Source organism: Sitodiplosis mosellana, unplaced genomic scaffold (assembly GCF_009176505.1).
Source record: "Sitodiplosis mosellana isolate CC-2019 unplaced genomic scaffold, AAFC_SMos_1.0 Smas_scaffold_6197, whole genome shotgun sequence".
Lineage (NCBI taxonomy): Eukaryota > Metazoa > Arthropoda > Insecta > Diptera > Cecidomyiidae > Sitodiplosis > Sitodiplosis mosellana.
Window position 1 is genome coordinate 7,790,166 of NW_022601438.1, and position 21,313 is coordinate 7,811,478.

At 38.6% G+C, this 21,313-nt stretch overlaps 1 protein-coding gene across 2 annotated transcripts in view; it reads right to left on the minus strand.

The window, feature by feature from the left end:
- The window catches only part of LOC129577644 (leucine-rich repeat-containing protein 24-like), a 143,330-nt gene that overhangs the window by 36,865 nt on the left and 85,152 nt on the right, over nucleotides 1-21,313 (minus strand). The window contains exons 3-4 of one of the 2 annotated variants that reach the window (XM_055465054.1): nucleotides 10,350-10,447; nucleotides 8,073-10,210 (exon numbers count right to left, since the gene is read on the minus strand). In XM_055465054.1, coding sequence (XP_055321029.1) covers nucleotides 8,073-10,210; nucleotides 10,350-10,447 — 2,236 coding nt within the window. Of the gene's footprint in view, nucleotides 1-8,068; nucleotides 10,211-10,349; nucleotides 10,448-21,313 lie in introns of both variants that reach the window. The other variant, XM_055465055.1, reaches the window with a different exon arrangement.

A 21,313-nucleotide genomic window follows, 5' to 3' on the forward strand; every position in this document is an offset into this window, starting at 1 on the left:
TCTCTCTCTCTCTCTCTCTCTCTCTCTCTCTCTCTCTCTCTCTCTCTGTCTCTCTCTCTCAGAGCGAGCAGTGTGCGTATGGTAAAGAGATTGACAATCATTTTCTTTTCGTTAGATTATTTTAAGTATATATTGTGGCTGTGTTTTTCTCAGAAATGCCTAAAAATTCTATGTGTTTCGCCGTGCATTTGATTTACCAACGTCATCGTTGATTTTAAATTCATCACATTTTCGCCTGTCGAACCAGCACATTAAACTTTTTTTCCGAGTTCTCTCTTCCTTGGGTAAGTTTGATGAATTCGCAGGCATTTTAAGACCGGTTGGTACGAAAGCGAAAAAATGTGCTCGGTGAATGAAGGAGCAAGCTAAAAATGCCGAAGACTTATGTGTGTAAGTAACAATACGAAGATTGATGTTACCAATCCTATTTAAAATTCATTGATTTTTTTTTTCAGCTGAATTCATGAAAGAAAATTAACAAGGAACTCGTCAAAGTAAATTGAGAAAAATACTGTTCAAGACAGAGATCTTCTTTTGTTAAATACGAGCAAGCAGACTGTGATTGTAATCACCGTGTGTTCAACGTGCTATTGAAATGACACAATAGCAAAACGGTACATTTTTCAATGACCACGTGCAAAGACACTGTTGATGATTCATTAATGATTTGGGTTTGGCATCAGTGTGGAAAATTCATTATTACTTTTCCGTACACAACGTGTCAAGGGAAAGTATAGGAATTGGTCCCGAAAACCTTTTTCGCAAAATTAGCTTAGATCATCATAAAAACTCATGAAACGTGTAGAAAACCAGTTTTTGAGACACTTTTCCGTTCATGTGCCGTCGTCGTCGTTGTCGTTGTCGTTATCGTCGTAGCTGTTTGTTAACCCGATTACTCAAAAAATAATTGAGATAATCCAAATCTGAAAGTCCCAAAAGTTTTGTATCCAATAAACTTAGTTTAAGTTCGAAGATGAGCCATTTTCGATTTGATCCTGGGGTACTTGCCCTAAGAAAAACCTAAAAAAATTGACACTTTTGTATGAGAGGTACCCGTTAATCGAATCTGATTGGCTTTAAACTTTCTGAGGTTTCATTTTTTGGAGAAAAAATAGGATTCTGAAAGTTTCATCTTGATCGCATTTGCAGAAGTTTGATATTTTGTCCTCAAATTTTTCCAAGAAAATTTCGAAAGTTTAAAGCCAATAAGAGTCGGTTTACGGGTACCTCTCATACAAAATTGTCGAAGTTTTAGTTAAAGTGACCGATTTTTCACTTTATTTTCATTATTATATTTTCACTGCCTTTATTTCAAGAAAATTCACAAAAAATAACCAAAAGTACCTACGGACAATGCAGGCCAACGGTACGGAAAAGTTCGGGATTACCAATGTAATTCTTTTTATTTTCAAAAGTACGACATTGTGCGCGAGAGTAGTTCAAATTCAAAGTACACTGAACCAAATTAAATTCTGGCAACGTTAGGAAGTGTACAAAGTGAACGATAAAAATTTACGCGCAGCGCTTGATTGGATGTGGATTCTCTTAAGCTAAATTCAAATCAAATCAAGTTGTTCAATGTTTGGCATTTTTTTACCTGTTCCCTATTTGCTACGCGTTCGATCCATATTTTTTTTTTCAGCACTTTGAAACTTTTCCCGAGCAAGGAATATGGAGAAAGAGAGAGTAAATAGACTCGGTACATAGCGGCAACAACGATATTACACGGTATTCTCTTTTTCTCTAATGAGTATTTTATCATTTCTCGGAAAAAAAGATGCGAGAATAAAAAATGCGGGAATTTTCACTCCAATGTAACAGTTACTCGTTGAACTCACCCCATAAGGTAATGTCTATGTAAATGTCAATGGCGTCTAACACATCAACTGGCGGCTCATTATTATCATGACATTTCGTCGAAATAATAACGCGAAAAAAAGAGTCTCAACTGGAAATCACAGCGAAATATAACACACTCTTTCAGTCAGTTAGTTAGAGAAAATGATAACTTGGTATTGATGTGTCACGTGAAGTGCTGTGCATAAAAATCAACTAAGCCCCGGCTCACATAAGTGAGTTGAAGCGATGTGAGGAATAACATGCGATACGCACGACAACAAATGCTCGCATGGCTTACAACAAACCGGGCACATCCACATACAAGAGGAATATAGCAAAAACCGATTCAAACACATACAAATGAAAAAACGCAAAATGAAGTGAAGAAAAAGAGCTTATGGATGATTCAATTTAATATTCAACCAGAAAAAAAAAATAGAAATGAGAAGAAATAACGGGCTTATACACACGCAACATACGACAGAGATGGTCTGATGGAGATACAGCAAACATGTGATGCTTTGGTTTGTGTGCTTATGTCAGTCAGTTGTCACAAGTACGACTAAGTTCGTGGAAAGCAATTTATGTGCTAAATGATATCAAATTACACATATCCTGTACAATTCAAAACTACAGAACAATCGATGTTTGTGCGTGTGGCATACTTTTGATGCTCGAGCGCATACAGTGCGCTGATTTTCAATGGAAATTGATATAAAATGAAAATGTAGAGGGAGGGAGAAAGAGGTAGAGAGAAGACTCGGTATTTCATCGGTGCAAACGAACAAATATCAAAAACATCTATTCGATCCGAGTGATGCATAAAATCTATAAGAAAATGTCCTCATAATGACATTCTGAACGGCATTCCTATGCATTACGTGTGTATATTTAAAAGGCAAACAGAAGTCAGAATGAGAAAAAAAATCGAATTTTTTCCTCTCACTAGCGCGCCGTATGTTTGCCTGCACATAATATGTGCATTGAATGGCGTGATATCGTACATTGATGCTACGTTTTTGGGATTACACATCGTTCAGTCTGGAAACGAAAAAAATGCGAGTGGGTTGAGCTAGAGAGATAGCAAGTGAGAAAGGGAGCGACAGAAAAAAACACGGCAGTTTACTTCGGCTTAAGCCAATTCAACGACCAAAATGGACATGTAAATGGAAAAGCCGAAATAACGACTGGATGCAACACCATACCTCTACCATGCATTACAGCCATTTTTCAAATCATACACACATCCGGCCCCCGTCATAATACTGCAGCATCGGCAATACTTATCAAAAGTTATGGCTTTTATAAACTTTTTATCTCGTATTTAATCTGGTTATCAAATTAATAGTTGCCTACAATGTAGGTGCACGTACAAACGAATCGGATTACAACATACACAGATAGTGCACAGCAACCGAACCGTTTATTCGGTTTTTTTTTTCATTCTTTCTTTCGTGTTGTTGGCAACTGACTGGTTTTGTAATGCAGTGTGCTCGTTGTGTCGCACGTTCTACATGCTTTTTAGTTCCACAAACATTTGATGAATACACATCTTTTCTTTTTTGAGAGTGACATTTCGCATATATGCCCTGATCCCATAACACAAACTGATCTCAACCCGGACTCAAGAAATCTCAAAAATACAGTAGAACGTCATTCTTTATGATATTTCACGACAAAAAATATATTGTGCTCTTGCTGAATTGTTCGCTTTGCCTTGTGATGGCATTCTCATTCCAACTTTTTTTTTAGATAGCATGAAGATGTGGAGCTTTATCAAATAGAAAGTACAGTTTTGACATGGAAATTTGCGAATATTCAAACGAGAAAATAAAGAAGAAGAAGGAGGAGGAATGAACGGAATCGCAAAAGAATGAATTGGAACATGAAAAAGTTTAATTTTTGTGTACAGGTAAATGCATTAACGTGAATGTGAATCATCTAAACAACATGTACTTCAATCATTTCGACGTAGCTTTCATTTCAAGCTGTGCAAACTGTGAGTGAGTACATTTCGAAATGATGAGCAAATTAGGGAAAAAACGTGCCGACGTTGAAACTAATTAAAATTGCATATGTTGTAATTCATTTCGAAGCCATTCGCATTAATTCACTGTTGCCGTTGGCACTCTTTGCAAATGTCAAATCCAAAATGTGATTTTGTCTGTGGAATTTTCCTCCGAAAATGAAATCATTTCGTCCAGCAAATGGTATCAGCGAAGCAAATCGGACAGGGTCAATGTGTTGGCGGCAATGCGCTTTATTTAAGAACTCACATATACACACACACGCACACGCACACACGTGGTATCACGATAATCTGATTAATTTATTCGTATACGCATCGTGATCACTCAATGCATGTACCGACCACTTATCGTTTTGGATGACGCTGTTACCATTTCCATCTGGTCGAACGAATTTTCCTGACTTTCAGCTGCCAAAATGTGAGATAAAACGAATGTAATAAAAAGTAAAAATGTAGCCCGTGTAAACACTAAGTACACCAACATCGTTATGACGCAGCAGAGATGGGGCGAAAAAAAAGACAACGTATTTCGTTTCGTCCAGTCAACAGGAAACTCTATACCAACCAGTAAATTAATGGGATTTTTTATGAATCCACGTAAAAAAAAAAGAAATATAAAACAAGGAAACCGAAAAGAGAACGCGAAAGGAAAAAATAAAAGCTTTCCCTCTGAATGCTATGGAATCCGGCTATTGCGGACTGTTTTACACAAAATTTCCTGGCGCCAACGGTAAATACACACTCATTTTTCATCTTGGTTTTAATTTTTTTTCTCACCACTCATTCCCCACATCCTTCACTTTTCTCGTTGGCCAAGTCTTCATTCAACCTTGTTCGATGTTGTTGTTTTTTTTGCTTCGCTTTTCGAGAGAAACTCCACTTCTTACATTTCACTCAAATATATTTTTGTAGATTATGATTGGTCTAATGTAATAGCCTATTAAGGAGTCATCACTTTGATACATTTGCCAAAAATTTGAGACAAGAAAGAGCCAATGAGTGTTTTGTATGTGTATGTGTGTGTGTGTGTGAAGAAAGTGAAGGAAATTCGAGAGAATTTTCCGCCAACATCGACCATAATAACGCTAAATGAAAGCTAAGTATGAATTAATGTACAAAGTTTTACATTCGTTATGGGGCTAGCTCGCTCATTCATTTTCTCTCCTTCTCTTCCTCTCTCCCACTTTTCACATGCATTCTGCGCTTTCAGTTGTACTGGTATTTTTTTCTTTTGCTTTCTCTTGCACTCTTAGTCAACGAAGCAGAAACATCTCGTTTTTCGTGAACGTTTATTTTTCATAACTATCGACCAACATGTTGTAATTGGTTTGATTTCGAATTAATCATGCATGTGGAAATGGTGAGCATGCAGCGAATGAAACCGACAAATGGACGGACGGTATGCACGGTGAACAATGATGAGGCTAAAGTTGAAATTTCATGAGAGTGCGAACATTAAATTAATGAAATGCGTTTCGATGAAAAGCATCTGACAAAGCCAATTAGACAAAGTGCGGCCACAGTAGCGGTCCAAAGAATTTTTCCGGCTCGTGCGTTCTCTTTTGCATAGTGAGTGAACGAGAAAGCAAAAAGAAAAGCACTTGAGCCACTTTTTGCACATCATCTCATTGAACCATTTTAATTGCGTTTGATATAAATTTCAAACCAAATATTCTTCTTGCTATTTCTGTGTTTTTGTTTTCATCTCGAATTTTTCGTCTTTGCATCAACAAATAAATCGTAGAAGAAAATGTTGGAAATTTACGTAAGCTTTTTTGGTTTTTCCCATTCTCTTTCAATCTCTTGCATGCACACGCTCGTTTGCAACTCTTTTGTAATTTAATACAAAATGGTGCCTTTTCCGCTGTTTTTTTTTTCGCTCCACGCCATCCTTTTATCGCCTTCGCCTGCATCATTTCCAACTCTTAACACGCCACACTATACTCATTCTCGGCCTCGTTTCTCGATGGTTTTTCTTTCCTTTTTTTTTTCTCTTCATCACGGTAAATTGTTGCTTTGTGTGTAAATGTTGAAACAGTCGCAAATTTCGATATTTAAATGCCCATTTCAAGCGAGCGCGAAGAAAAAAATCTCCATTTTTCAGTTGATTATTGCAAATTGTGGGCTTGGCCTTTTCACCTTTTCTGTTTCTCTTATCATATTATGTGTTGTTTTTGTTTCTTTCATCGTTCGCTTGTTGAATAATCATAATTTTTTTTTCGATGTCATGTTTTCACTAAATAACGGCACAATCTAATGGAATTTGCTAATTGCCATTCCATTTCGTTTCGTTAGATTTTCCTTCGCAATATTCTCCCTTTTTCCGCAAATTGTTGTTGCTTTTGCTCATTATCGTTCATATGTTCGGTGCCGTGTGTTCCTGTTTATAATTTTTTCCATTCTTTTGCATTTAGCATTCATAATAATGAATGGGATTTGCTTGGCTGATGGCTTAACCAAGCGAACGGGAAAACGTTCAACTCCAAAAAGAGGATACCGACCAAAATGCTATTTGTCAAACACCAAAGTGCAAATAGGAAGTAAGACAGGGAGAGAGCGCGCGGGTGGGCGGTAGGAAGAGCACGAGAAGAAGAAGAAACATAACAGAGAATTATGAAAATGATAACGACAAACTGAAACGATGCAAATGAAAATGAAACCAAAATACAAATATGCGTTTCATTTGGCAAAACCGAAGAGCGCGCAATGCGAAAAGGAAGAGAGGAAAAAAACTGCACAAATTTTTCGCCCTTTTGAATAATTATTTATGCGAATGAACGACGAACGAATTGAAAATTTCCACTCAAAAGTTGTTTTGCGTAATGATTTGGATGGCGCTTATTCGTCACGGTTGCTCTCACCATTTTCCGGTAATTTTTTGATCTAAAAGTACCCTCGCGCTTTTCATCATTTTTGCACCTTTTGACGGTCCGGATTTTACGAGTGAAGAAAAAAACTTCTCGCTTTGATTTGGCCGTTCGTTCGCATTCTTCCGCTTGCCGTCAAAACGCACAACACCGCTGCTTTTTTCGCTGCCTACTTATTGTATTTAATTCCGACATTTTCACACACGACTGCCGCTCCGATTATTAATTATTCAGCGCCCAAAAATATGCAGGAGATGAACAACCAGTGAACAACAAAAGAATTAAAATGATAAAAATAAAATATTATTCAAAAAGCACAATGATGGCGACGGCGACGAATAAAAAAGTGCCAAAGGAAAAAGATGAAAACGGAATTGAAGAAATGAACGCCAGCCAGCATTCACTTGACTGTCACCGGTGTGGCATTTTGTACGAGTGAGTGTATGTGTATGAAAGAGAGAGAGAGAGAGAGAGAAATTTAACAGACATACATGGCATGATGGTGATACGGTGACAGTAGCAGCAGAAACAAACTGAGCTAAGTATGAGTGAATTTAGTGGGAGGAAAGGAGTATGTTCAGGTTCAGAAAACATTAATACAACTATGACATCTACACCGGTTTTCGTACTCCACTTATTTCTATTATATGAATTTATGCCACCATAACGATTAGAAATGCTGTCGTAAAAAGGATCCTAACCGAATTAAAACTATAATAAAGAATTCGCAGAAGGAGAGTACGAAACAACAAAGTGCGCGCGGGCGAACGTTGAATATGAGCGACGCGCAACGGTTAGATTATATTTTCGCATAACCAAGCGATTTTGATATGGTTTTGCCGTGACTCGCTCTGTTCGAGTGTGTGTGTGTGTGTGTAGTCTACAGAGAATGGCAATAGCATTGGCAATGGCAATGGCAAATAGCGAATGGGTAAAACGTTGAATGCGGTGGTGTGTGGTTTTTTGTGACTCGGTTGCGCTGGAGTGTGGGTGAGAGTGGAAAAGTGCAAAAATTTTATGTAGTTGCTGCTGTTGCTCCTTTCTCTCGTACACTCTTTCGCCCTGTAATTATGCTTGTGGATTTGTTCTTCGGAGTCAAGAGTGAATTTGTCCGCATTACAAATTGAGAGCAATGTTGTGAATGACTAAATGTGGATGAAATGAGCAACGAATGAGCGGTGAATCAAGGGTGTGCATAGTCGGATAGAGAGAAAAAAGGATGGAATATAATGGAATGGGGTATTTTCCCTCCCATTTTACGCGTTCACTCAGAAGAAGACAAAGTACGAATAATTAATGGTTAAGAACGTGAAAAATTAAATTTAACTCTTACCTACAGCGAAACATAATCGCAACCAGTTGGCAATAACAATGTGCCTTGTGCATCTCTCATTTTGTCATCTGCCACTCTACTATCTCTATCACTTAATTTGCTATTGCTCTTCAAGTTGATGCTGTTCGCATTTTGGTTGACAACGGCAGCCGAGGTGCTGGCATTGCCCATACTTTTATTTGAGCAGCCCGTATTTAGTGCGACCGAACCCGAAATAATTGCCGCTCTGGATGTGCTCGCACCGTCGACAACATTCACGCAGCTCGCCGAAACAGTGCTCATATCGCCCGAGATGCTCACACTGTCGATGGCACTTTCTTTTTCTTCATCGGGTATGGATAGTATAGAGTTACCGCTTGCCGTTATTCGTCGTCCCATGTTATCGTATTTTGAATAGACGACCGGTTTGCCGTTGTCCTGTTTTTTCAGGCAACTCGTGCACAGGCTTATCGAACCGTTGTCGCTGAGATGCGTGCTTGTGTCTAAGTTCTGATAATTTATTACATTTTGAAGGCGTGTATTTTTACTATCCGCTGTCGATGTGTGCTGATGACTTCGACCGCCGGTCGCACTGCACGTGCTTCCGCTGTTACTGCTGCTGCCCAGACTGCCGGTGCGCTGGTGTCGATTGCGCGGCAGCGTTGCATACGATGACACATTAATTGGGAACAATTTGCCAATTACGCGATTCGGTATTGAATTCGGTATGTTCAATAGGTCTGGATACATTTGCTCGGGATTGTCGATAACGTCTTGGGTGAGCGCCACAGATATGAATATATTTCCATAAGCAGGGTTCGATACGTTGGAACAGAATTCGGGCGGCGGTGTAAAAACGCCCACATTCATCGGAAACTCTTCGTTTCGCGACAAATTCTCAATGGTAATTTGTACTGGTTCTAAAGCTATGACTGGTTCATTTTTTGCCGCCGATGGTGTGTTGGCCACTTCGCCGCTATCCTGCCGATCGTTGGTAGTGATACTGAGGTCGAGTAGCTTCTTTTCTTGATCGTTGAAGCTAACGCTGCCCTTGATGTTTTTAATGCTGCGCCGTCGTCGCGTCGTCTTCTTGCACAGACACACCAGGAACGAAATGGTGATCAAACAGAAGACCGTGCCAAATGTGCCAAGTATGAGGCCAAAGTACCAGAATGTTTCGGGCCCCTTTTCGATGACATGCTGCACAATTTCCGTTAGGTAAATGCTGATGTTTCGGCTCGCTGAACCGATATCATTCCGGGCAGCGCACACATAAATACCAGCATCATAATTTGTGATATTCAATATTGTAATATTGCGCCATAATTTATTGCCGATTGTTTCATCTTCAGTCAGTACGTTATCGTTTACAATATCTCGGCCATTCAATTCCCATGCAACGGTCGGTAATGGATCGCCGTAAATCAAGCAGCTCAGCGTCACATTGCTACCAATATCAACATTGAATATATCCTCGCTGTACACATCAACGGTTGGCTGGCATCCAAATAGCGTTTCATCGATGCTCGACCATTGCTTCGTTCGCAATGCCATCGGATTGGTGCATTGTAAACTGGCGCTCTTCTCATGGTTTTGCACATACCAATTTCGAAAGTGTCGTAAATGACAATCGCATCGCCATGGATTTCCCTCCAGCTGCAGCGTTTTCAAATTTCGCATATACTGAAACACTGGCTCCGCTAAATTCTCCAGTAAATTATTTTTTAAATTTAGTAATTCTAAAAGCTCTAAATTCGCAAATGCCAACGGATCAATGCTGTTAATTTGACAATTATGTAAATCTAAGCTGCGCAAATGTGGCAATACCGGAAATTGATATGCCATCAACATTTTTAATGGATTCCCATTCAAATACAATATCCGTAATCGATCATTGCCATTGAATGTGTTTTTGTCGAGCGTTTCAATCGAATTCTCGCTCAAATCGATTTCAACGAGAATTTTCAAGTTTTTGAATGCATCACGATGCACGGACGCGACACCCGATTTTTTCAAATAAATTCGCTGCAAATTAACCAGTCCCAGTGTTGTGAATTCCTCGCGATTCAACTGCTCAATGTGATTTTCGTTGAGTACAAGCACTTGAACTTCCGTGCTCAGAGTTGTTGGTATCGCCGTCAACTTGAGCGCATTACAAATCACCTATACGCGCAAAAATACGAACCAAATTCATTATTATTCAGAATTGTTTTTGTGTTTTCATCTCTGCATTTTCATCCATTATGCAAAAAAAAAAAATGGATTGGACTTTATTTTTCTATTTCAAATGATAGATTCTTACCGATTTTTTGCCATTGGACCACTTGCATGTACAATTCGTTGGACAGCTAAACGTCCAATCATCACTGGTCGCTTGTGATGCCACGAACAGTAATAAAACTGCAAAAAAACGAGAGACAGAAAGAAATAGAAAAAATTTAGCCATCAATGCGAAGAGATAGAATAAAAGAAAAAAACACAACAAAACAATGAACACTACAATTTATTTGAAAGAGCATGAAAATGGACTGTTCTCCCGATGTTGTCCGTCACAACGACATTCCAAAGTGCAACAAAACGAGCAGAGCACAACGGACGAAACAATCAGTTACTCCACGTTATGAATGTGCCAGTAGATTTATTTTGAAATGACATCAAACTCGTTATCCAACAAAATTACATTTTGCTGTTTTTTGTAGGTCGATGGCGTGACGTGACGGTGCGTACGCTCGTGAATTCAACATTTTATGTTGATTTTTCACAATTTTTTTCAATTCTTTACACATTTCAGTCAATTTCCTTTTTATTAAATGCCCCAGAACCATTTTTCTAACAAGATACGATAATATATATATATATATATATATACACGTTATTCGTCTCTGTGTTATACTTGAGACAGTGCCATTTTTTTTCGTCGGTTGTTCGTTCATTCGGTCGTTTGGTCGGTTGTTCGGTGCAATGTACGAGCAAAAAATGCGACGATCTCGTGTACAAAATGATGTTGCAATGCGAAACACGACGAAAGATTAGCACAAGCAAAGCAGAAAAAAATGCCATTATTCTATTTGTTCAGGTTTAATGTCTGCTTAAATAAGCCAACACAATCGAATTGCATACAGACGGCACACACTTTTCAGAGCACCGAGTTCAAACAGAGTCTAGATTGTGCACAATGTAGACAAGATCAAAGTTTTCGCAAAATGGATACTTGACTATTTGCGAAAATAAATATAAATAAATAATTAGTTTCGAGAAAGGCGATGAAAATGAGCGCCACCGTCGTCGTCATCGTCGTCGTCACTGTCGCTGTTTTGAACAACAAACACACATAGACAGAGAATTCCGTTTATCTTGTATAATTGGGTGAAGCACAACCCGTTTTTTTTTGGCAATTTATGATGATTCTTTTCGAAAATTTAACAGCAGCTAATTAAATTTATTAACCCTTTAAATGGGTTGCAAAATAATTTCGAATTGGACACACAACAACATTGCTAAGTAGTGAGTATCAATCCAACTCAGTTTCTCTCTACTTTCTACACTTGGATTGCATGTGCCAGAAAAAGGCTGGTGAGCCAATTGAAAAGAAACAGGCGGAAAGAAGGAAGTTAAACGGAGATAAATGCGACATGAGCACTAATCCAATGACAGTTCAGTCATTGATGAATGGCCGTTAATAAAATGGATACCCTTTGCAAATGACTGATTCCGAATTCTCCATGATGATAGGTAAGAAAGAAAATTGCGAGCGATAGAGAGTATGTGTGTGTGTGAGTGAGTGTAGGAATGAATGTCTCTTCTGAATTGGGATCGCTTAGAACAAGTGAAGCACTCAATCTAGCGGATTGAAGAATGCACCCCCCCCCCCCGAACCACCCGCTGCCAATACAAACTGAAGATGGAAAAAAGCATGAAAAAGAGATGAAATGAACACCCAAATCCTTGGCACGCACCAAGGATTGACTCACGACAAAGACGACGGCACAAAAAGCCGGCGGTAGAATGACAACGACGACGACGACGACAACAAAACAGCGCTCACAGTGTTCACAAAAGATCGGCAAACAAACAGACATAGCATAGTGACAACGAAGAAATATGGGGTAAAATGGCATCTTTTCAATTTATCTCATAATCGCATCGTTTTTCCTCCCCTACTCACTCAGTCAACCTATATCTTTCCCTCCTTCTATTTCTTGCCTTCACTGTCTCTGTCTCACTTTCCTGGCTTCTGGTCATACTTTTTCGCTGAATTGCTTTGTACAACAAATAAGCAATAACATATTCTTTCGATCGGCCCCACAATGACTTCTACCATTCCCAAAAAAACGCACAAAAATGAGAGGAAAAATTGGATTTAACTTAATCGGCATTTGCCAGTGGGTTCACAATTCTCTGTTCACTCACACTCTATCGTTCTGCTCTTCTTCTTCTTCTTCTTCTTCGCCGTCATTGTCGTCTGTATCGTCTTCATTTTCTTTTCCTCATTCTTCAACTATCCCTCTATGGAATCCATGGCATTCCTTTGAAAACTTTCCGTTTTTGTCCAAAACGCTCAATAAATCCATTGCCATGTGTGTATTCGATTTAATATGCACTTAGCAATCAGAAAAAATAGAGAAACGAAAAGAGAGAAACACAAACACCCCATGATATACACACAAAAAAGTATGAAGAAAGGGAAAAGAACGAAGGAACAAAAATACAACTTTTCAGCTGATCGCGTCTTTCCAACTGTCGCCATTCACGTTGATGACCCTTTTTTATTGCGCACTGCGTATATCTATATATATATATATTTTTGCAACAACGAAGAGGGCAAAAAAACGAATCTCGTCCCTCGAAATATATAATACTATCAAGCGTATTCACAAGCTTTTTTTCTGAATATCGTTTAGGTTTTTTTTCATCATTCGTTCTCTCATTGTATCTTTGCATAATTGAAAATAGTGGAAAAGAAATTGCTAGCAAAAAATGCGCATCCTCGGCCAAATGCTGGGTGCTATAATGAATTTTTTTTTCGGCTGTATTGTGTCTGTCTGCGTGTGTGTGTGTGTGTGTGTGAGCGCGCACTTGTGAATATGTCGTGCCGTGAACCATTCAATCTTCAATATGCCAAATTAAATGGATGGATATGGATTGAAATATCAAGTCTGTTTCTTTGAGTCGATTTTTCTTTTCTTCTTCCCCCGCGTTGGATGGTGCTCGTTGTGTGTACTACCTTTACACAACGTTTCAATAGAATCAAGTAAACAAGCAAATAAGCAAATACATGCATTCCATTGCGTTATGAATATTCAATGATTTGATAATGTTTTAAGACGTTGACTCGCTTCAACTCTCTACAATGTTTCCCCAGAGCAAATAGATCAAAAAGAAAACAAAGAACGAAAAGCAAAAGGCATATTTTAATTGTTCTTGTATCTGCATACGATGTTGCTGTTACTACTGATGCCAATATGCAAACGGGAACAGAAAGAGAGTGAGAGAAAGAGAGAGAGAGAGAGAGAGAGAGAGAGAGAATGGATGTGCCAACACGACATGCAGACTTTTCTTCGTTTTTTTTAGGATGAAAATTAACAATATCATCTCTGCAGCATTTTGAATTCGAGTCGATAGTGCGAACAATGTGGAGCAAGCACATTGATGCTGCTCTCACACTCTTCTGTATATGTGTGGATTTTTGAGCGCCGGCAAGTCGAAAGCATACACACATGAAGTATGACATTCTGAGCCATAATACCTTATAGCAAAGATCATGCCACATCAAATATTTACATGAAGTAAACGGAAGTATCGCATATTCTCTTGCTGTATTCGGCTTCGCTCCCAATTCTGGGACTCGATAAAATATGAACGCGGACGTTTTTCAATAACATCTTTGTTGTCGCAACCGGTTTAAATACCAGAGAAGAGCCAGAAAAAGAGAACGGTTTTTGCGAGGAAATAAATGTGCAAGGTAGTGTATTTACGCGCGCGCATTAGTGTGTGAAAAAAACATAGAATGAGCAAGGAGATTGAGGCATTTGTCTTTCATGCTTCTTGCAATTTACTGAAATAATTCTCGTTCCAATGGCAACATTGTATTCAAGCGACAGTTTTATAATACCAAAATTCGATTGCAGAGCGTGCATACTCCATTGACTTTGGATATGTGTAATTCCGTCAGTCAATATATTTATATTACCAAAGTGACGAAAACATTTGCTTTTCTAGCAATTTGACTATGTTTCTATTATCGAGTCGACAAGATATGCCAGTCATTCCATGCGATTCCATGGGCTGCTTGCTGCTGGTGTGATACATATGAGGCCAACACTGTTGCTGTTGTTGATATTGAAGTATGCGTTTGGCAAAATCTTTCGTACACAATAATAAATCGCTTTCGCAATCGAGCCGACGACATGTTTGTTTAGCAATCCTTTTCCGTTCGTTCGTTTCAATTTCTCCAACAGTTTGAGCGACCACCTCGTCTTATCACCATTTTCCGAGCGCACAAGCGACAGAAAGAGGGAAGGAGGAAGGAGGAAGAAGAGAGATAAAGCGAAATCTCCAAATGCCAGTTGCCTTTGTCGTTTCAATCACATATACACAGTACAATTTTATATTTCCGCAACCGTTAGTTGATCCAAAAAGCTATCAAACGAATTATTTGAATTTCGCCCGAATTTTGAGCCTCTGCATGTTGAATGTTTACAATTTGAAAGTGAGGAGAAAAACCTACACGCCCTCTCAGCACACCCATGCTAGATTTTCTCCATTCACGCGGCCAAATCTATTCGAATGCATGCGCGTGTGTCTGTATGCTTTTCATTTTATTTCAAACCGATTCAAAACACCAACAAGAAATCGATATGCGAAAAGCAAACAAGCAATGAGCTAAAAAAGTGTTCGTCTCGAAAAATAAACATTCAAACACATTGTGAAAACAGATTCGGCGTTTGTCAGATGCAGACAAAAATCAGATCACTGAACCTGAAAATATCGAAAAAAGCTAGGCAACAAGAAAAAAAAAATTATAATGATAAACGCACATATTCATCATTGAATTCGAATACACACGAGCCAAATGACGACAATAGACCATGCTTAGGCAGGAACGGTGCAAATATTTCATTGCTACAATCTTCTAGTTGTGCTTGACATTCAACTGGAAAATGTACAGTTTTTGGTGTGAAAGCGAGAGAGAAATAAAATATAGGGGAAGGTGGGGCTAAACCGGACGCGGGGCTAAACCGGACACTTGCAATATCTCTTGACTGGTACGTTGTATTGAAGCGTGAATGATCGCTGTGAATGCGTATTAATGAGATGCATTCACTTTTAGTATCAAAAACCGAATATATTGAGTTAGTACAATGTTAGAATTCGAAAAGTGCGAAGACGTTGTTTTTTTCTCTCAAACTAAAAAAACAAATTTCAGATTTTTTTGGGTTATGTCGTTTAAATTTAAGTGCACGGGAAATCTGATAATTGGTTTTTGAAGCTGAAGACGAGCTGGATTCAGTGAAAGTATTCTTTCTTTGATTGAATTGGAAATTTAAAAAAATTTGCTTTGTCGAAATTTAAGTGACAGGGTGGGGCTAAACCGGACACTTTTGATCTTGAGCCAAAAATGAAGCAGAAAATTTTATTTTTTCCTGGAATGTTATATATCATTCGAAAGCTACATCCTTCAGCTACAAATCACATACAGTCTTAATGTAAAAATATCCATTCAGTTCGTCGCAATCTCGCTCAGACTGCACCAACCCCGAAAACGATAATCCCAAAAATGACAGTTTCATTCACTAATTAATTTCAATAAAATCTTATGAGGTTTTGGTATCAAAAAGCTTATGCAGATATAAAAAAAGAGTCTATTTTCAGATTAAAAATGTTAAAAACTCAAAATTATGGCATATTTATGAAAATATTTGGGATGTCCGGATTAGCCCCACCACTTTTGAGATTTCCGATTTCGAGATTGGTGCAGTCTGAGCGAGATTGCGCCGAACTGAATGGATATTTTTACATTAAGAATATATGCGATTGGTAGCTGAAGGATGTAGCTTTCGAATGATATATAACATTCCAGGAAAAAATAAAATTTTCTGCACCATTTTTGGCTCAAGACCAAAAGTGTCCGGTTTAGCCCCACCTTCCCCTATTGCCTCGCGTTGCCAAGTCCAGTCGATACACACTCTTTATAAAAATAAATATAAATCTAATGCACAGTGTGGGAGCAAACGTGATTTTCAATTGATATTACAAAATTAATGACTTTTTAGTCGACTATCACAATGTAGAGGCGGGCCACACACCATTCGATTTGCCGCAGAGAAAATTCATATATTTTGTGTTGTTATACGGTACGGTTTTGTATAGCCCAAAGCTGCCAGCATACCAACATACATACACACACACTAGAATAACAGTTCATTTCAAGAATATTCATGAAGTATGTATTGCGGTGACGACGGCGGATTTGTCCATTCGCAGTCATTTGAACGATGAAATGAAAAGCACGCGTTCATACAAAGCGATTGAGGATAGAGCGAGAGCGAGCGAAAGAGAGAGAGAGAGAGAGAGAGAGAGAGAGATCAGAAGGGAGAGAAAGAGAAAGAGAAAGGGATGAGTGAGTATATGTATTACGAAATTATTGTGTTGTATTGTGTTGTGTTGTGTCGTGTTGTCGATATCAAATAATCGACAGAGAGATATCGATGAAAACTCATGTTCACATGACCGAAAATTTTCGCAAGAGACTTGCCTTCGTTATGCGTAATGCATGGGCTTTAGATAGATCTCGAAGCCTACAAGATTTCGATTGAAAGCCGAACAATTTTAATAGGATCGAACCAAACAAATACTTATTTTAGCTTGAAGCATCGTAACATATTACAAGAAATGTCATCATGAAAGAGAAAATCAAAAAAGAGAGAGAGAGAGAGAAGAAAAAGACCGGACCACTTTCGCTTCTGCCAGCCGACAACTTGACACACATATATTGTATTGTATGTATTGTGTGAATGTTGGTGTATGTGTATGTGCGATTGAGCCGCTGTTGTAGCAAAACGAATCGATCGACAATCGACATGCACTTCGAAACAATCTTAATGTCATTCGAACCAATCGAAATGGATTGCCAACAGATTTACTCAGCCGAACCAGTTCGGTAAGTAACGATTACAAAGCGGCATATACACTTTATACACGCGCATACACTCGACAAAATCCCATTTCGAGTATGAAGGAAATAAAGAACTAAAAAAGATGAGAGAATTGCGATTCTCAGCGGGACGAGAAATGGTTGGCTAGCGAAAAATAAGCTGTCCTTACAATGAAGCATGTTAATCGTAACACGATGCCGACACAAAACAAAAGCCAACCAATGAATTAAATTAATTTATTCAATATTAAGTTTCGATCTATGTATGTGTGTGTGTGCAGCTGACACAGACCAATATTTGCTGTTGGATGGATATTTCTCGGCGGAAAACCTTTGTGCGCATCATTCGGTGTGAATAACAGAGAGAGAGAGGGAGATACAGAGCAAAGCCAAGGAAAATGATTTCCGTTTCATTTTTCATTCGCTTCCCATTCCGTTGTTGCTGTTTTGCCATTGTCCCCGCCGCTGCTGCTGCTGATGATGATGGTGGTGATGCTTTAGCGCTTTTGTAGCAATTATTTTGTTGGAGCTACAACAATTTGCATGATCTTCATATTTGGGCTATGCGACGCAAATGATTAATGATAAAATTGAGTGAATTTTTTTTTGGTGCTGTTGTTGTTCTATGTTAAAGCGTTAATTTGTACGTTTTTTTCCTTCATCAATTTTTCACCCAAAATATCGTTGATATTTTTTCTCTATATATGGTATTCTCTGGTATTTTACAAATATGAAGTCGCTTGCATCATTTAGTTGATGGCGTACGTATTTTCAGTTTTCCATGGCATAAAAAGAACGACCGATATATTGATAACGTATCTATTATATTATTCGCAACCTACCAAAGACGTGCGAACGACTTTAAAGATCCAAACATTCTCTCAAGATATCTCAATTAAAGCAAAATAAGTCGGAATATATACTGGCTTAAAAACATTATTGTCACAGCATGTGTACATGTACAGCAGACACACACTTCCGCCAAGCAACCATACAATCAGCCAACTAACAAAACCGACAGTGCCCATGATGATTGTCATTTTTCTCTTTGCTTTGCACTCGAGTGTGTGTGTTCGATTCATTCGTCTTCATTCAATTTGCTGACGTCGAAAATGACGACGGTATATGATGGTGAAATGACAGCCGGCAGTGTGAATGAAGAAAAAACACTCTCTGTGTTGTGTTGCGTTGTTATTGTTTTTTTCCCTTCTTTGCTGTGACGTTTTGGCTCTCTTCAATTCGTATATCGAAATTTATTAAAACAGCTTTGTGTGATGTGTTGTCTGTTTTGCCGTAGATTCACATTATTCTTCTTCTTTCGTTCGTTTTGATATCTTCAGCCATACTGTTGCTACTGCTACTGATGTTCGCTCTGTTTGGAAAATGAAATGGAGCTTTGTCCGCTCTCGAGTTTACTGGTATATATTTTGTTTTTCCGCTTCACTTTGACAGACGGTCGTAATCGTAAATTAGCTATATATACACTAATGCTGTTGACGATACCGTTACTGCTGTCGTCGGTGGTGATGGTGCTATTGTTGCTACGAACGAAACGCACCCGTTCGGAATACTCAATGTGACCGCAAAATTGCTTCGTTCAAAATTAAGAATCAATCAAAAAAATTTAATTCAATTTGAGCTCAATGCGCAAGGAATTGCGTAGAAAGTGTGTGTGTGTGTGTGTGAGTTCCACCTCAGCCATTATTGCCGAGGTCAATTCTCTACGGAAGATGGATTTATGAAAAGGTCAATTTGAAGCGAAATGCTGAAAGTTCATTAGTAAACAATTTTATTTTGACGAAACAATTGAAACTTTTGCCTGTGCCAATTGCGTGCACCAGCAATATTTCCACACAAAATTCGGCTCCATCTCATTCAAATAGTTTAAAATCAATAGAAGTGATTTCAGTTCGTAACAAGAGAGTAATTGAATTTCGATTAAGTCAATAAATGTGGCACACGTCAATGGATGCCATAATCAAAATCCATCATTCAACAAGCGCTGCCTAAAAAACGAAGCAAAAACCATCGATTGAATTTTCTTCGTTGGATTTCGGTCACAGTTTTTCTTTGTTCCGACCAAATCAAATGTTATTTCAATGCTTAGCCGATCCAATTTGGTCGTCTCTTTTCAGTTTGCGTAAAAGTTTTGGCACATCGAGGAAATGAGGTGCAGACGAAGTGCCAAATGAAAAAAAAAACATGGTGGAAGAAGAAGGAAAACACGAAGCAAGTATCGAGGGATGTAATATCCGGAATGTGTCATAATTTTTATTGAACCGCTTTATGGATGAACGAGCATATGATCATAATTCATAAAAGGCTGTTAACACCTCGAAAATTGAAACATTGAGTCGGTCCATTGTGATCGGGGTCGAGCAATTACATACAACACACATGTCATTCGAAGAGTTTTCTTCATCGAATGACCAAAATATATGCTGTGTGTGTATGTGTATGTGCGAAGGAGCGAGTGTATGCACGGAAACATGCAATCAAATCCATAATAGATTCAATTTAGCACCGTCATTACTATCATTTTTTTCTCGCCTCTCTTGGCTCTTGGCTTTAGTGGAAAACTTCCCGACACAACGACGGAATGAACAAGCGAATCAATGTGTGTGTGTGTGTGTGTGTGTTGGTCTTTTGGTTTCAAACCAAAAAGGAAACCGGCACTTGCAAAACGTTACCGAGGCTACGATATATCCGCATGTGTGTGTGTATGTGTGGATGTGCGTTCCGAAAAGAAAAAACAGAAATCATTTATTATCAAAACCCAACCATCATATAATTTTATTATCCTTTGCTGCAAAGTTTTTGGGTGTGTTGCGTGTGAGAGCAAATCAATGTGGTGTCTGCCATTCCTTCGACCGTTGGCGATGATTTTTTGTATCATTGTATGTGCACTGGAATTTGAGATGATTACATACTCACACACTCACTCACTCTCTCTCTCTCTTTCTATGTGTTATACTATTGTGCTGCGTGTGAGTGGTCCCATTTTTGTCACAAGAGTTTGTTTTTTGAATGTGCCTCGTAGCACAAGAGCACACACATACGCACCAACCAGAGAGAGAGAGAGAGAAAAAAAAACGCACAAAACATACCAAATGGCCATCGAAATCGACTCGCATAAGATTTAACTCTCGAGTTACCATAGTTGCCTTTAACATAGCGATTCTTCTATCTGAATTATATGCTTCTTTCTACTTTTGATTCAAAATACTCGTGGCCATTTATCTCTGCGAATATTACTCATTCTTCTATGTTGGATTGTGTGTGTGTGTGTGTTGTGTACTGCTGTTTATGGTCCCATGCATGCCGGTTCTGTGACCATCATTCGTAATCGGGCACGAACGTAGCAAACGAATTAGAGTGGCTCCCAGAGCAAAAAAAAAACAGTGGAAACGGAATAGGAAAATCGTTTTAGACATTTTATTGAGCCTTGAAAATCGGCCTCAAACACACATACATACGCAATAACAACAACAACATGAGATTCATCATTTTGGAATGGAGTAACGACATTGTCGTCTATGGTTAACACACAATCAACATTAATATGTGCAGGCATTTTTCGGGTGTGCGTGTGCCTCTCAATGCGGCAGCTTTTCGCCAACCGAAGCCAAAATTTCGCAATCAAATGGGCACACTTTTCGTCAGCATTTGTTCACGTAGTTTTCATAGTCACACAAAATTCACTGACTCGCACTCTTTCGGCCAGAGAGATAAAGATAGAGAAGAAAATGTATACATACAACATATAAAAAAAACTTTATGAATTTAATATCCGACGCTATGCGAATTCAACACATCACACCGCCTCACCCTCCACTCTTTTTTCTCTACTCGCACCACACACAAAATATCGTCAAGTAGATAAGAATGGCATGCAAAAATAAGCAAGCGCCAGATAGACAAAGATAGCGCGAATGGAAGTAGAATCTTACAATCATCAAGCGTCGTCTATCGCATCATCGCATTGAGAAAGGGTCACTTGACCCAATAAAAATAATAATAATAATCAAAGTTTTACAAACAATATTCAATGTTCAACGTAATGCGAAAACTTTGATCTTTCATGCGAATTTCAAGTCAATTCATTATGTATT